This window comes from Lagopus muta, chromosome 21 (assembly GCF_023343835.1).
Source record: "Lagopus muta isolate bLagMut1 chromosome 21, bLagMut1 primary, whole genome shotgun sequence".
NCBI lineage: Eukaryota > Metazoa > Chordata > Aves > Galliformes > Phasianidae > Lagopus > Lagopus muta.
The window spans coordinates 6,433,017-6,449,432 of record NC_064453.1 but is presented as its reverse complement, the minus strand read 5'-3'; the positions used below and the strand labels follow the sequence as shown (position 1 = coordinate 6,449,432).

Below are 16,416 nucleotides of genomic sequence, written 5' to 3'. Positions count from 1 at the left end.
CAACCTGCTGTGCTGTGTGCCTTCATTTTTGGGAGGAGTGCTGGTGGAGGGAGTGCAGCGGGTCAGAGCTTCAGCGAGGCCGTCCCTGGGTGCAGCTCAGGTGCTGTTCATGGGGTGTTTGTGTCCCATCCCTGTTCTGGGAGCAGCAGTAGACTCCCTAGCGTGTGCTGCTCCTTGCCAAAGCTTTTCCTCACAGGGATGCAAGGCTCTTTGTTACAAAATGCCCACGCTGTGCTCCTGGCTGGCGTTGCCATCTCCTGGCTGCTTCCTGGGGGAATTTCTCCTTTAGCTAACCCGGTGCCAAGGGCTGCAAGTCTGAACACTGCTGGGCAAAGAAGTGCTGAGCTTGTTCGCTTTGGCTTTCTGCTATTTGTCGAAATAGCTCTTTGCCCTGAAGTGTATGCAGTGGAGATGGCTGTTCCACAGGGTCATAGGGAAAAGCTCCTGTAAAAATCTTCCAACTTTCCCTAAAATGTTCTGTGTGGTGGGACGTTGGGTTGCTCTGATCACCTTTACTGGTGCTTCCATTCCCTTCTCATTGCTGTGCAGGCCCTGCTACCAGAGATGCCCAGCCTGCAGACCTGTGAAAAATTAATTTCCATACTGCTTTAAGCAGCCAGCAGTGACGCTGTGCCATGTGGCAGCGCTGTGGAAGGGACGCCGTCCCCGACGTGTCACACAGAGCCAGCCTGGCCATGGCATGTCTTGGGGGATTACTGCCACAGCTCCAAATCCTCAGCCACAGTGACCCAAATCCTCCACGCCCTGAGGCACTGTGCCAGCAGGCACTGAGCATCCCAGCTGCCAGCAACCCCTGTTCCCTGTGTGTGTTCCTACAGTCCCAGGGAGCTGCCCTGGTCTGCCACCGGGGCCTTGTGTGCACCAATCACAGCTATTCCACCCTGTGCAATTAAAAATCAGTTGGATTGGAGTGAGCAACTTTCCCTTTAGCAGCAGCATCAATCCCTTCTAATTGCTCAGGTCCCAGCTCGGCGAAGCATTTAAAAGCGTACTTGACTCCAACCCAATTCAGCACGGCAATTAAATGCATTCATAAATCCTCCTGAAGTAAATGAGACTTAATCGTAGGCTTAAAGCTCAGCTGAATCCAGACCTTAGCAGCAGGGCAAGTTTCCCTTAACCTCTTTCCCAGCAGTGCAAGTCTGTCACATGCTCCAGAGTCGGAACCAAGTTCACTGCACAGCTGCCTGCAGCCCTGCACCCATCTCGTTCTCAGGGACTCCTCCAGCCCTCCTTGGCCTTCACTCCCAGGGCCATGCGTACCCTGTGCCCTGCCTTTCTTCCTTCTCTGCTCCCAGGGGCGTTTGAAGCTGTGAGGGCTGCAGGTTGGCAGTCAGCTTGATGGAGGTCTGCAAAAAGGTGAGCGTGGATTTGGAAATGGAGGGGCAGTACAGAGAGGTGCAGCACCTGAACAAGCCCAACCAGGTTCTGGGGAGCAGGTGTCAACCATCCAAGTTAGGAATGTACTGGACACATTCCCCAGGCCTCTCCCATAGCCTTCCACCCTATCTTACTCATCAAAGTGAAAAGAAAATTGAGGAAAACAGTAACAAACTCATTTCAGCTGGTCTTAACTTCGTCAGACAATGTGAGGAGATAAGAGGCTGTTACCCTCATCTACATTAGCAAGTAGGCAACAATTTATGCACTGGTAGTGCCTTTTTTTCCATCCTCACGTTGTGACTCCGTAACAGCCTGCAGAGGTTGACAAGCACGTAACAACACAGCACAAACTCAGCTTTCAGGCACTTCCAGATGGAAAGGGACACTTCTAGGGAACTGACAACAGCAAAAGGACTTACAGCTTGCAGTGCATTTTCAATGTTTTCAGCCATCTAGTTAAATAACCTAGCCATCACCTGGCTCTGATAGAAAGAGCTTCTTATTTTGTGCAGGAAGCCTGGGAGTCAATCAGCTTTAACAAATAGCCGATGGCTTCTAGAGGCTCTTGCTGGGGTAGTTGTTTCAGCAGGTCAAAGGCTTTCATCCCTATTTCACAAGCCTGGAGTGAAACAGAAAAGACAATGTAATTGTGAAGAATTTGGCTTTTCTCAAAGGGTACTTAAAATACGTGCAGAGACTCATTGAAATGGCTGCGCTGGATGTGATCCAGGCTCCGATTGCTCAGCCACCTGTTTCAGAGGGTGACCTGGACAAGCTGCTTTAGAGGAGAGAGTAAAGCTGCCCACAGATATCATATTTAGGATCCAGTGGTGCAGACAGAAGAGATTACCAACCCCAGCTCCTCCTGCTGGAGAGCATTACCTGCCATCTGACACACCAGTTCATCTGAACACTCTGAAAGCTATTTCAGGAAAAACCAGCTGCACCAACTCCGTTTGAACTAAATCCCTCGTTTTCCTTGGTAGCCCTTCCAGTGACATTCTCACATTTACAAAGCTTTGCTTTTTTTTTTTCTTTTCTATTTTGAATTTCTTCCTTTGTGTCTTCCAAACACTTATTTGAATGACAGCTTTCTCTAACACAACAGAGACCGTTCATAATCTGTATTTCCATCCTTCAAATCACAGGCAGAAGAAACCTGAAATTCTGACTGCTCAGCCCAAACAAAGAGGCCTGATTTCCAGACAGTTAAAGCTCAGCACTTTCTCAAAATTAATTGCCTTAAGTGCAGAAAATTGCACGCTGAAGTTTGCAGTTGAAATTTTTAGCCATGAACTCTGAAATACAGCAGCGCAAAGTCAAAACTGAATTACAGGGTGGTAATTACAGGGAGTCTTGCTCTTGGAGGGATACATGCAAGGCCTACGTCTTTCTCACTGCATAACATCCAACCTGATGTCTAAATGTGGCTTGTGAGAGGCACCTACACTGCCAGGATGGAGGACAATCCTAGAAAACGTGAGTGACTGCGGGATCTGCTGTGGATGATGAGGCAGAGCTCAAAACAGACCCAGTGGGGTTTTTTAGCCCTGACAGCATGCAGAGCATGAGCTGGCTTTGTGCACAGCTACCGAAGCAGCTTTGCCTTGAGTTATCCAGTGCTCCAAGGCAGTTGTGCTCTTAGAGAGGAGCCAGTGAACACAGGCAGCTGGCTTGCGTTCATGCCTTTGTGGAATGGGGCCAACACCTTCCTGCACCCTTTCAACAGGTGAAACTTACCTTTGATAAATCCATGATTAGGTAATAAAGCATTGCAAGAGCATGCAAGACTCTGGCAGTTTCCCCAGGTTGTTGCTTTGGTGCCTTTTCTCTGATATCTAGTACTGCATTCAGGACCTGAATTGCTTCTGCTTGCTGGGCTTCAGCTGCATCAAGAATGAAATAATCTTGTTGGATGTATGTATACAAGATAATATAATCAAAACTGCCCAATTATCTCTTCTAGACATCAAAGCACTTCTACAACAAGCATCAGTGTGGCATTCCAGCTCCATGCAAATTCCATACCCATTAACAGGTATCTTTTCATCCAGTCTGTAATTGTGTTGATTATCCTTTAGTAAGGATGTGAAGTCATAACAGCTGCATGAAAAGAGCAACTTTCATACTCCTGTCACATCTAAAGATGGATTCACGTAGACCTGCCTTGTTTGCTTCCTATTATTTAAGAGAATGCCAGGTAAAGGGATTTGCAGAAGCATTTCTTCTTCTCTGGCAATATTCTTATGAGTGTAGATGGTAGAAGGAAGACAAAGAATGGAATCTAGACTGACTTCACGAAGTGCTGAAGTCATACCATGCACAGTAGCATATTTCCCCATGCTTCATGCACCTTCCCCCAGTGTACTCTCCAGATTAATACATCCAATTATCGACACATGCTGTTTCACTGCGTCCCACTGCTTCAGATGATAGAGCTGGAATTACCTAAGTGAGATGAAATTTCACCTAATTAAATGAAAGGAAAGGAGCCGCTGAGAAACGAGAATGCTGAAGTGGAACTGAATCCTGAAAGGCACCATCTTGTATTGCTGAAGTCAAGGATACTGTGAAAAGGGCAAGGCTGTGTTTCCACTTGAACACTCTCCTTTCTGAAGTGGCCCCACTTGTTTCATCCAGCACTGCCTGCTGGGCACAGCTATCAGAAATGCCCACGACTCTGATTAAAGTCGGTCTACAGAAAGACGGTGCAAAATCCAACACAGTAAATATGACCACTAAGATGAATGGAATTTTTAAATTCCTGCCTCCCAAACACTCCTGCACAACAGTGCTGCTTACTCATGGTGTCTTCACCGACTTCCACTTCCTTGTCCTCGGTGAACGGAGACTTTTCTGCTCTCGACTTGTGAATTTGCTCCTGTGTTTGGACTGACTTCACAAGAAAGGTGTGCCAGATGTCAGTGACCTACCAGGAAGTGAATGAATTATTTCACCCATGTGAACACGTGGTATTCAGCAACTGGCTGTCCTACAAACAATGCATTCTGCAGCGCACGTCCCTTCCACAACACCCCCAGCACCTGCTGCTCAGCGGGCAGGAGCTGCCAAGCTGGATGTTTCACATGCAGATCTGATGGCTCTTCTCCCTCTGGGAGCCTGAGTCGGAAGCTCATTTCTCTACCTGAATATTAATTTTCATCAAACTTGAACAAAACTAACTCAATTGCTAACTCAAAGCAAATTTGGTGGATGCTTGTGAGTGGAGCGGAGGCAAAGCCTCGTTGAATAGTCAGCCTAAACAACTGGAAGTTCATTTTTTCCCCAGCTGTTACGGTCATTAGACAACTGTCACTTCCTTTGTTTGACAAGCTTTTAGCAGTGTCACTTTTCACTGATATTCTGCTCAAATTTTGCATGGCTTGTTTGCCTCCCACTGCTGCTCGGCCACTCTTCCTTGGTTATGGAAACTCGCTGGCCTCCTGCTCTGCCTGTGGGAATGTCTTTAGTCTTTGGTGTGGGGCTTCAGGTAGTAAAGCTATTTTTTAATGAGGTTTACCTATGAAAACTACAACTTCAATACCTTTTCCAGAATGTATTTGTTCTGGTTCTAACTTGGAGAAATGTTTGGATATGAACATGTTGATTCTGAAACACCGATATGGTTGCCATCATATTAAAGGCAGTCAGAAACAGGGAATCATTGAAAAGCACACAGGGGAAAAAAAAAACAAAAGTTAACTGAGAGATGGAGACCGGATGAGCTTTGGATTTACCAACCTCAGCATACAATGAGCTTGCTATGTCCATTTTGTTCTGGCGAGAAAAAACATTAGCCATGTGGAAATACCCCCCAGAGGCCTCAACAGATTTTAGTCCAAACGTAGAACTGGCGAGGTAAATCTGAAAACAATATTAAAAGAAAAGAAAAAGCAGGAGTTTAACATTCATACGAACCCTGAGAAATTTTTCATAATTATGGATTAATAATATTGCATAATTCTGTCTTTTTCTGGGTAACTACAGCGGTAGTTACACTTGATTGCAGCTGTGAAACGGGGTACCTGCACAGCAGGATTTTATGTGTTATGCACAGGAATGCAACACACCCAAATGCCCTGCTAGCTGGTGCAGAAGATTCCTTCTCATGGTGTGCTGCCCTGTTGGAGCACAGACAGGTTCCTCACACCTCCTCCTCTCAGTGTGCATCCTGCAGGTCTCCTGTCTTCAAATGAACAACTTGCTGCTGCTTTTCAGAAGTCAGACGTGCCCATGGAGGCTGTTTCCTCCCCAAAGCCCCAGCCAAAGCGAGGGGAAGGTAGTGGGAAGGCAGTGGCACATTCCAGCTATTCTGAGCTGGCATGTGACTCTCAGCAGATCTCAGACACTCAGCCAAAATCCAAGCAGGTCCTGCGCTGCTCTGATGCAGCCCAGAGACTCGCCAGTAGTAAAAAACCTACACTGCTGCTCCTTTTCAGGCACCAGACCAAAGCAACCTAAAAAAACCACAAAAGTGGCATAGCAGGGAATCTCTCCCAGTAGGTTTACAGCAGGTTTACAAACTAAATGAAGCCAGAGTTGTGTGTGTTACGATAGCAAGCCTCTAATCCTCCTCCACCATATGTCATCGCTTACGCCCACAGAAAGCTGTTGTAAAAAGTGACTATCAAATTCAACAGTAGTGGGCATACATCACTCTGCACTGGGTAAATTTAGGCGACGTGGGACATAAATAGGAAGTCACAGAGTTCATCTGCCTTTGGGCTGTTAAATAACAGGCGAAGCATCCCCAGGAACACTGCTGGCAATGACCACTTCACATTTCTCCTCGTGGCTAAAAGGATTGAACTGGGGAAAAAGGTACTGAACCAGATATTTACATAGCTAAGTGAGGCATTCATTAAAGAATGGATGATGGAAAATTGCCATTGAACAGAAAAGTATTAAGGAAAATGACAGCCAAAATATACAGTCGCTTATCTGTAAACAAAAGGCTGCCACAGCAGTTTGCGGTAGGAATGTCTGTTGATATCAGGATCTTAACAAAGCTGGCAGAAAAAATTCTAAGCAAATGTAGGACAGATGAGTTATGTATCACTTGAGGATAACCAGAACTGGAAAAACACAGCTTTGGCTAACACATGGATATGCAGGTGTCTAAGGCTCATGCAGTTCAGGTGTTCTTGATGTACTGTCCTGGCTCCTCAGCTCGGTGCCACAACCTGTCTGCTGGGTTCATATTGCTCAGAACAGCTACAGAGGGAAGGAAAACCAAAAGGCTGCTGCACTGTTATTGGCTTACATCATTGGCCAGGTGATACAAAGCCTGATCGAAGTTTCCATCAGCAGCACAGAGAAGCCCCAGACTGCGATGCAATCTATGCTGGAAGGCACCGCTGCAATCTGGAGTTCTGAGGACAATCCACTGAGCTTGGGAGAGATAGTTAGATGCCTGCTGAAAGCTGCCAACACCTGAAATGACATAAGAAATAAGCAGGATACAGAGCACTTTCTGCTTAGAAATGTAGAGGATGTTGCCTGCTATCCCTTTGCAGCAGTTTGACACAAAGACAGTTTGTGGATTCCCCAGTTCCGAGTTAAGCAAGTGCTCAGAATGTAAATCACAAACAGCTACAAGAGAAACCAGAAACTGCATTGCATTCAATGCCTCTGGAACACGTGTTCAAACCAGGTAACATCCAGGCAGAAGCTAACAACTGCTGTATTATCACACTCAAAATACTGATGGGATATTTCTCCTTCTCCTGCCTCCCCATTTTACAACAATCTTTCACATTGCTCAGTTGTGCCAGCAGAGCATTGTGTCTACTCCTGTAACAACAATGGTTTACAATCATTTCTCAGTCATTTATGTGTGCAGCTGAGCCACACAGTCAATGAGAAGAAGCTCTGCTCCAGGCAGAACTCATTTCTGTGAAGGAACAGAGGAGCTCCTCTGTGGGGTGGCCTCAAAGGTGTGCTGGCTGGGAATTCAATGCTTTTGTGAGCCATACGAAGCCACAGAGGTGAAGAGATGAACTTCATACCCCTTCTCTTGTGAGAATCAGTTAGAGATGGAGAAAATGCTCCATTTTTCACTGATCTCTCACCATTGATGAGAAATCTTTTTCCCTGGCCAACACAGGAGTTGGCACCTTGAATCTCCCTGGATGCCCTTCAGGCTGGGCATAGAACAGACATGGCACCATGACTGCAGAGCTGGCCTTTCCCTGGAATGCTGAGAGGAAACCAGAAACCTGACCCAGGGGAGCTTTTGCCCTTGCCAAAGTTACTGTTCAGACCTGTGCTTACCAATGCAGGCGTCAGCCAAGAGGAGATAGGCAGGTAGCAGTTGCACAGAACTTGGGCCATACACTTTGCTGCTGAAACGCAGTGCATGCAGAGCTGCAGGTAATGCTTTTTCATGCTTTCCATCGAAAATAAACTTCTGGGCTGTGCTGGATGTAAGATCGATGATGTATTTCTGCCAGGAAAAACAATAGTGGGGCAAGGTGAGCAAAGGATAAGGAGAAAGAATATGCATGGCCTCTTTCCACATTCCAGTCTGCGCTGTTAACAATCACTTTATAATTTTATTTGTGTCTGTAATTAATAGATGGAAATTAAAGCTGTCATATTAGTGCCTGGATTTCATTCCTACTTCTGGTAAGAACAGCTCTGGGCATCCTCGTAGGTCATGTGGTGTCTTGTGAGACAAAGAATCCTTCAGGCCCATGAAAAAGGACTAACAAGGTTGTAGCAATAAAGGCCGTGAAGCACAGAAAACGATCATCACAAGACCATAGAAAAGATCAGACAAAGGGGTTACAGCAGGATTTCGCTGACGATAACGGTGACTCATAGCAGGCAGCAGAGCGTATGGTTTGCCAGGCTGTTGCCAGCATGGCACATCTCCAGCTGCAGGAGACACTGTCTGGAAGTAAGGGGAGAGCTCGTGCTGCAGCACACTGCCCCTCAGCCCCGGAGAAGGGCAGCTTCGGGGTGGGACAGCAGCGTACCCGCATGATCCCCGGGGCTTGGCAGCTTCCTCTCACCCTCTGCTGGCCAATTCTGGGCTTTGAAGGGCCGACGGTTTGGATGCAGAATCTGGAAAAATTGGTCAAAATCAGAAAACTCCAATGCACTGCATTATATTCCTGCATCTCGGATGGGGCCCTGGGCAAAGCGATCCAGTAGCTGTGGAGATCTGTGAGAGATGGGCTGTAAGGTCCCTTGGAACCCAAACCATTCCCTGATTCTACCATCTCCATAACCCAAGTTTAGTCTGCTCATCAAGCAGCTTTGTAGGATTTCTGTGTGTCAGAAACCATAGCGTTTGCCACAGGTACAACCACGTCCTGTCCTGTGCTGCTCCTAGCAGCCCACACTGCATTTGGTCTTGTCACCCTTTGCAGTACCTGATCATCAGCTCCAAATGTTTCTATACTTGAATGCCTGCTCATTGCCAAGGACTCTACAGCAACTGCAGATGGTGTGCCCTTACAACATGCCACGGGATGCCAATGAAAAAGAGCCAGGATGCTTACTTATTTCTATTAGCTTTCATCGAGATAGTTGCCAACTCCCAGCACTTCTCTGTTGGCTTTTTGCACAATGCAGAGCAGAGGGAAGGCTGCCTGCAAACAAATCTCATTGCTGGTATGCCTAGCAGGGCTGCATGGTAGGTAGCAAAGCACTCTTCTTTGGCTAGAAGGCACAAACAGGCCTGTGCGGCGAGTGCCTGCAGAAAATAACGTTGTACCTCTTTGCAGGCTGTGCTTTGTTGCCCGATGTTTCCCAGTTGCAGCAGAGCAGAGGGCAGAAAAAGCAAATTTCAGTGCTGTTAGAGGCCAGGTTATGGTTTTAGCATTTTACTGATCTCGAAGTGCTCAGAAAGGCAGATAAAAGTGAAGGAACAGCTCAGGGGCAAGGAACCACAAGGACAGTGCGTGAGTGCATACCGGAGATCCTGGCTGAGATAAAGGGAAATGCTTTCTAGATAAATGAGAGCTTCACCAAATGCATCCCAGAGTGAGCTGCAGCAGCAAGGACATCCAGGAGCACGGAAGCACAACCATCATCCCCCTCTCCTGCACCTGTGCTATCAGCACATACAGCAGGAGAAAGGGCTGGAGACAACAGAAGCCCTGCAGCACGGAATATTTGAGACAGTGCAGTTGCAAGCCTTGCAGGCATCATTAGCTTTGGCCCTGCACCATTTTGCTCATAGCGCTCTTTTCACGTGTGCAGCAATTACAGAAATTTCTCTGAAGATGCTCCCATGAGTTTTTCCCTGGTTGGGGTTTGAGGAGGCAGAGGAGCACAGCTCGGCTGCAGGAGGGAGCAGGGGTTGGGCAAACACCCGAGCTCTGTGTCACATCCATTCCCACACTCGCAGGCACCCGCCAGGACGGCACACTTAGGTAAAAATACACTTTAAAGAGGAAGAAGGGCCTTCAGTCAGTTTGAAAGTGGGCCCTTGGAGTTAAAGCCTGCATCAGCAGGGCTGGCACTGATGCTGGAGGATGGCTGTAGCTGGCCAAGGTGCAGATTTTTTCCCATCCCCAGAGGCTGTGGTTAGCTGACATCACCTTGGTGCAGGCAGTGAGGCTATTCCACAAACAGAAACTTGGAGTTTTTTCAGTTTGCAGGTATTGTCTGCAGGCACCCCCACGGCTATGTTGACAAAAGCAGATTTCTATCAACAAAGTTTTGGAGCACATCTGAGGTATGAAACTCATAACCTCCTGGCTCCCAGCTTAACGCACCTTCCCTTAGGCCAAAGGGCATTCCAGTGTGCACAAGCTTTCCTGTGTCCTGACAGAAGCTTCAGTTCCATGTTTTCCAAACAAGCACAGCACAGGAATTCGTGAAATGCAATAGAAAAGTTCAGAAAATAATAAACCCACGTGCAAGGGCTTTTCTCTGTGAAGAGACTGTGTCGCTTTTCTTTGAGCATCAAAGACCTTTCAAGCATTTTTGTTTGCCCTCTGAATGGGAAAACAAAGATGGGGCTCTGAAGAATCCCACCCTCTCCACACTGCCCTGCCGATGCTCGTCAGTCAGTCTAGGCCAGTTTCCCTGCACCTCACTGCACACAAAAGCAGACTTCACTGGTGGACTAGGAGCTGCAGTCCTGCTGTGCAAGAAAGCAAGTAACAAACAAAACGTTTCTGCTTTTTCACCCTTTTCTTAAGGGAGAAGAAAGACAACGTGCCCTTCCATATAACACTGAGCATCTGCTTCGTTTCAGCAGTTTGCAGTATATACTGAGGTCAAAGAACAAATGCAAGGAGTTGTTAAAAATCCTATAAAAGTCTTCCTTTAGAAAAACAGTGGGAATCTGCTCTCTGCAGCCTTTCCTATGAGGTCAATCCAAGCCTGGGCTCAAGCTGCAGTTCTGCAGTCACTGTGTGTTAACCTAGGTGTGCACTGCAATCAAGAGCAGTGGCTGCTCCTTTGCCTACTTCTCTACCAGTTTTATGTTCCTGGTGCACTCTGTAGAACGCTATAAAAACAAATGATCAGCGTCCAGCTGAAGCACTGCGTTGATTCTGCAGTCGTGTGCTGTGCTGTAATGCATACAGCATAGTTTTAGTTGCTACCAAATCAATAATGTAGTAACAGATGCTTTTGACAACGTTTGATTTGTAGGTAAAGTGTTTTGGAAAAGCTTTAAGCCGTAAGTAAGCATGAGGGCTGCCACCACTCTGCATTATTCTTGACACTGTGTGTGGAAATACTCCTGACATACAATTGGGCAACTTAAGGGCTTGCAGTAACATGAGCAAAGCCCGTTTTTCCTATATTTAGGATGTCTTTCCCACTCCCAGACTCCTTGTACATGTTTAGATAATGAGCCACAGCCTTCACCTCACCTCTACCACCCTCTTGGCTTTGACAATATACTGTCACATTTTTTCTGCTCTTTGATCAACAATCTTGTTTGTGATTTTCCATCAGGTGACATTTTCAAAACAAACTTGGGTGTCGGTGCCTAATTGCCACAAATCTGAAAGGAATCTGTTGCCTAAAGCCTCTCACAAGCTTTCACCACGCACAACTTCTGTCCATGCAGGTTCCTTCTCTTTTAGGCTTTTTCCTTCTGCTCACAAGAAAGGCAATGACTTCAGCAATGAGCCAAAGTGCTAACACCTGACCCAGAAACAATCTCAAAAACAATACAAGATGTAAAGCACTGAAGATTAATGATCCTCCCAGTGGCACCGTTTGTTTGTTACCATTTCACTTTCAGTTGTTCTGTTGTCCTGCTATCCTGCGATTAGGAGTTTTGCAACGATAGGAGGATGATTTATTTTTATGGGAAAGATCGTTCTAAGTAACAGAGGTATTTGGGTGGGTTATTTTCTTTTATCAACGCTGTGGAAAGGCAGATTCTGCATCCCATAAACAAACACAAAAAAAACCAACCCACAACAGTTCTTCTCTGACTGGAAAGGAGCTGCACATCTGCACCTCCGAGGAGGCCAAAAAGCAGAGATAAAAAAACCACACTTAGTGGGAAAGAGCATTTAAAGTTGTGGAGGTAAACAAGGGAAAGGGTTTTATTTCTTTGCTCTCTGCTTTGAGGAAGGGGAATCCCTCTCATCAGTGAGGGATGAGGACAGTCGTAAGAACCAGAACTCAGCTGGATCCCAATGGACTTACTGCTGATTGCCATTGCAAGGTAGGAGATGCAGGACTGCTGCTGTCAGGCCGCAAAGATAAGGAGGCTCAAGTTTTGGAGGAAGGGCTGCCAGAAGGCAAGAGGCTTTTAGAGTTGGAGAGAGAACATTCCTGCTCCTTTTATTGGGAAGTTTTAGTTGCAGAGTCTTTAATACTTTTTTTTTTTTTGTAAACAAAGTACTGATTAACAAACTACATGCCCTCCCAACACAACGCACATCAAAATAGAGAAAGAGATCTAATCAAATTTCACTGGCAGCACTTTGAAGTGGTACTCCTCCTTCTTGTACATACCTGCCTCTTCACCAGCTGTTCCACTCCGTGTTTTCTTTCTTCTTCAGAAGTGAGAGAAGGGAGGGATGTGCGGACTGGAATCAGCAGCTGGCATATTTTCTCATGGATACTAACCCAGTCGGCTTTTTGATGACCTACATCACTAACAAAATAAAGAATTATATTTTTGTTTACTTTGAAACAAGGTGAAGAAAGATTATTGCTTGTTGTTTCTTCTGGACTTTCACCACAAGATTTACTCACAACAGCCACCGCTCTGTAACTTCTTAGAACTGCTGAATCATTCTGGTTGGAAAAGACCTCCAAGGCCATCACTCCAACCATTAACCCATCAACCACGGCCCTAAGTGTCACATCTCCACGTCTTCTGGGCACTTCCAGGGATGGTGACTCCACCACTTCCTTGGGCAGCCTGTCCTAAAGCTCCACAACCTTTTTGATGACAGAATTTTTTCTCATGTCTGACCTAAAACCCCCTGAGAGCAACTCCAGGCCGCTTCCCTGTCCTGCCGTTGTTTGGAGGAGCCTGACCCCAGCTCACTGCAGCCTCCTGTGAGGCATCCGTGGGAGCGGTGAGGCTGATGCTCATCCTGGCGTCAGAGGGACACACACAGCTGGCGGGATGTCAGCACACTCGCGTGGCCCACAGGCGGTGCCGCTATGCCGTGCGTTAAGGCCTCCACTCACAGAGCCTCCCACGCCACTCGGCTCCTGCGAACGCCTCGCTTTCAGCACCAGGGCGAAAAGCCCACCGAAGCCAACCCAACCCCGAGCCCAACTCGTGACACCGGTGACATCTGTCCTTAACTGTGGCCGCACCGAGAGCTCCGGGGGGCGCGGACAGCCGGAGGCCCTCACCAGTAATACGTGAGGCGGCAGCGGGAACACCGCAGCCGCGCCGCCGCCCCGCACAACTCGCAGCGGCCAGACCGCTCCAGCGTCCCTCAGCGCGGTAGCCGCGTTGCCGTGGCGACGGGGCGGCGCTTCCGGCGTGAACAGTGCTTCCGGCGGAAGTAGAAGAGGGCAGCACCGTCATGGCGGCGGAAGCACTTCCGGCGGAAGTAGAGGGAGGTTGGGTGGGCATGGCGGCGGCGAAGGAGGAAGCCGCGGCGGCGGCGGCGGCGGCGGAGGAGCGCGTGCGGGTCTGGGCGGCTGCTCAGGTGGCGAGCGGGCGGCGCGTGGCGCTGGTGACGTCGGGCGGCACGCAGGTGCCGTTGGAGACGCGGGCAGTGCGCTTCCTGGAGAACTTCAGCAGCGGGCGACGCGGCGCGGTGTCGGCGGAGCGCTTGGTGAGCGCCGGGTACGGCGTTTGCTTCCTGCACCGCGCGCGCTCCGCCTTCCCCTGGGCCCGCGTGCTGCCGCCGCCCGGCCCCGCTCTGCTCGACGCCCTCTGCCTCACCCCGGGGCCGCCCCCCGGCGTGGCCGCCGACCCCGCCGCCCTGCCCGCCCTGCTGCCCGCCCTCCGCGCCTACCGGCAGGCAGCCGACGCGGGTGCGCTGCTGTCGCTCGAGTTCACCAGTCTGAACGAGTACCTGGCGCTGCTCCGCGCCACCGCCCGCGCCCTGGCGCCATTCGGTAAGAGCGGGGCTGGAAGGGGAGTGGGGGGACCGAGGGGACGGAAGGGATCTGCTGTGTGGGACCCCTGCGCTATGGGGAAAGGAGACCCCTGCGCTGAGGGGCTGGGCTCACCTCACTGATCATCTCTGTGCTGTTCTGAGCCCCTCTCGGAAGCGTGTGTGAGGGGCTGCAGCTCTGGCATCGCATCACCATGTGTTGGCAGCGCAGCCTGCTGCAGAACGGCGGTGCAGAAGGGCCTGGCTGCTCTGTGCAGGCTGCCAGCAGTGATGGTTGTGTCTCTCGCAGGCTCTGGTGTCATGTTTTACCTGGCAGCTGCAGTGTCTGATTTCTACATCCCTGCCTCAGAGATGTCTGAGCACAAGATCCAGTCCTCAGAGGGAGCCCTGCAGGTGAGGTGCACCTGGGCAAGGCTCCTGCCCTTGCCCCACTGTCCTGTCATGGATGTAGCAGCAGGGGACTGGCAGTGAGATCTGGGAAAGGTTGCAGAGCAGCGGTTCATTAATCAGAAACATACATTTTCGCAATTAATTCCTTAGCACAGGAAAAATAAGACCCTACCTGATTCCCAGCAGCACACCCAGATGCAAAGAAGTTGGAGAGTAAAAAGGCAGTTACTCCTTTTCCCTATGCTTTGGCATATGCATCTTTCACGTGCTTTACAGAGATGATAGAAGGGTTATGATTTGATAACGTACTTAGATTTTCAAGAGCTGAAAACGCTGCATTTTGCAGTTTGTGTTCTTATCTTCCTTTGCTGATGTTTACAGTAGCAAAATGGACTTTAGTACTTACATAAAAACAAGCTCATGCAGTTACTGCAGGCCTGCTTCATAGTTTAAGAACATCCCGGTTACTGTTAGCAGTAGATAGGTATTTGAATTCAGTTTTGCAGTACATGCTGTTAATGAAATCTGACAAAACAGTGTCTTGAAAATCCTTCCAGTGTAAAACCCACATGAAGTGAAGGTGGAATTTCCGTACTCCCCTTGTTTCAGTGACTTTTTTTTCCCTATTGTCTTTTCCCACTGTAGATTACGATGAAGATGGTGCCAAAAATGCTGTCTCCTCTCGTCAAAGAATGGGCTCCGGAGGCTTTTGTTATTTCCTTTAAATTGGAAACAGATCCCTTAATCTTGATAGATAAATCACGCCAGGCTCTGGAGAAATACCGTCACCAGGTGGTGGTAGCAAATATCCTGGAGTCACGAAGAACCTCTGTTATTATTGTAACCAAAGACTCACAGACTCCATTATCTCTTTCTGAGGAGGAAATAGCGCAAGGCATGGAAATAGAAGAAAAAATAGTGAGTTATCTTCAGGGCCAACATACCTTATTTATGGAAAAGAAAATCTGATGAGCAGCTGTGGATGAAGCAGACGAAGTTGTACTAGAGAGAGCAGAATTGGAGCAACTCTTTGTCCCACGTGAATAGAATAATAATCAGAGCAACCCTACGGAGGAGGCTGCCGTCCAAAACTCTGCACTTTTCTACTGCTTGGTAATAGTTGCTATAGCTTGCTTTAAAAAAAAAAACAGAACAGTAAAGTGCACTGAAGCATTCCAAAGGATGGTATTTGTTCTAGTCTGTAAAGAAGGAAAGGTTATGTTATATTTCTGTCCCATACCCTGGGAGAGGGAGAAATGGTACATATAAAATGTTTTCTCGAATCTGCTTCTTCAAGTTTCTTTCTGGATGGAAGGAACAGAGCTTTGTGGTGCTCGGCCACGGGCTGGAGTGAAAGCGCAGCACTGCCAGTCAGCTGGCATTGAGAGGGATGGGGACACTGCTGGGGCACATGGAATGAGAACGGGGTGGTGACAACATTGGAGGGCATCTGTTGCTCCGGGATGGATCCTGTGCATCTACACTGAGAGAACTCTGCACATAAATGCAGTCAGAGCAACACTGCAACACCTTCTGCTGCTGTGATTTATTTTCTTTGAGTGTATTCCCCTTGACTGCCTGCTGTCTGAACTGGTACGTGGTGTAGGAGGCACCCGTGTGAGGCTTCAAGAATCACAGAATCATAGAATGGCCTGGGTTGAAAAGGACAATGCTCATCTGGTTCCAACCCCCTGCTGTGTGCAGGTCACCAACCAGCAGACCAGGCTGCCCAGAGCCACATCGAGCCTGGCCTTGAATGCCTGCAGGAATGGGGCATCCACAACCTGCTGTGGTTGAGAAGCTGTGGGATGCGAGGAAATAGAGAATAGCTGCGGTGAACAAAGTAGGTTGTTGTCTGGTGTCCTTTCAGCAGCCGTTGTGCGGCGGCGGTCGGTCTGCGGTGGGATGGTGTGTGGTGGGGGGTCCGTGCAGCGCAGTTTGACCCAAGTTGGGGGAGATGCACCCGGAGCGCTGTGTGAGGGGGCTGAAAGGGATGCTGCAGGCGCAGCCCTGCTAGAGAAGAGCGCGATCCCCGGGCTGGGAACGTTCCTGCAGCTTCGTCGGGGAGTTGCGTGGCGGGGAACCCGCCGGACCGCGGGCAGCTTGG

At 48.7% G+C, this 16,416-nt stretch overlaps 2 protein-coding genes across 2 annotated transcripts; one reads left to right on the top strand and one right to left on the bottom strand.

Annotated features, from left to right (window-relative positions):
* Window positions 1–27: 27 nt before the first annotated feature.
* On the bottom strand, window positions 28–13,381 carry ZMYND12 (zinc finger MYND-type containing 12). Its single transcript, XM_048968060.1, has 9 exons — window positions 13,376–13,381; window positions 13,204–13,277; window positions 12,346–12,487; window positions 7,678–7,849; window positions 6,668–6,837; window positions 5,146–5,268; window positions 4,207–4,333; window positions 3,145–3,290; window positions 28–2,023 (listed from the first exon to the last, which is right to left on the bottom strand). The coding sequence occupies exons 1-9, from the start codon at window positions 13,379–13,381 to the stop codon at window positions 1,904–1,906; spliced, it is 1,080 nt and encodes a 359-aa protein (XP_048824017.1). The 3' UTR covers window positions 28–1,903.
* Window positions 13,380–15,592, top strand: PPCS (phosphopantothenoylcysteine synthetase). The gene is made up of 3 exons (XM_048968059.1): window positions 13,380–13,920; window positions 14,209–14,312; window positions 14,955–15,592. Exons 1-3 carry the CDS (start codon window positions 13,380–13,382, stop codon window positions 15,276–15,278), a joined length of 969 nt encoding a protein of 322 aa, XP_048824016.1. The 3' UTR covers window positions 15,279–15,592.
* The last annotated feature ends 824 nt before the right edge of the window (window positions 15,593–16,416 follow it).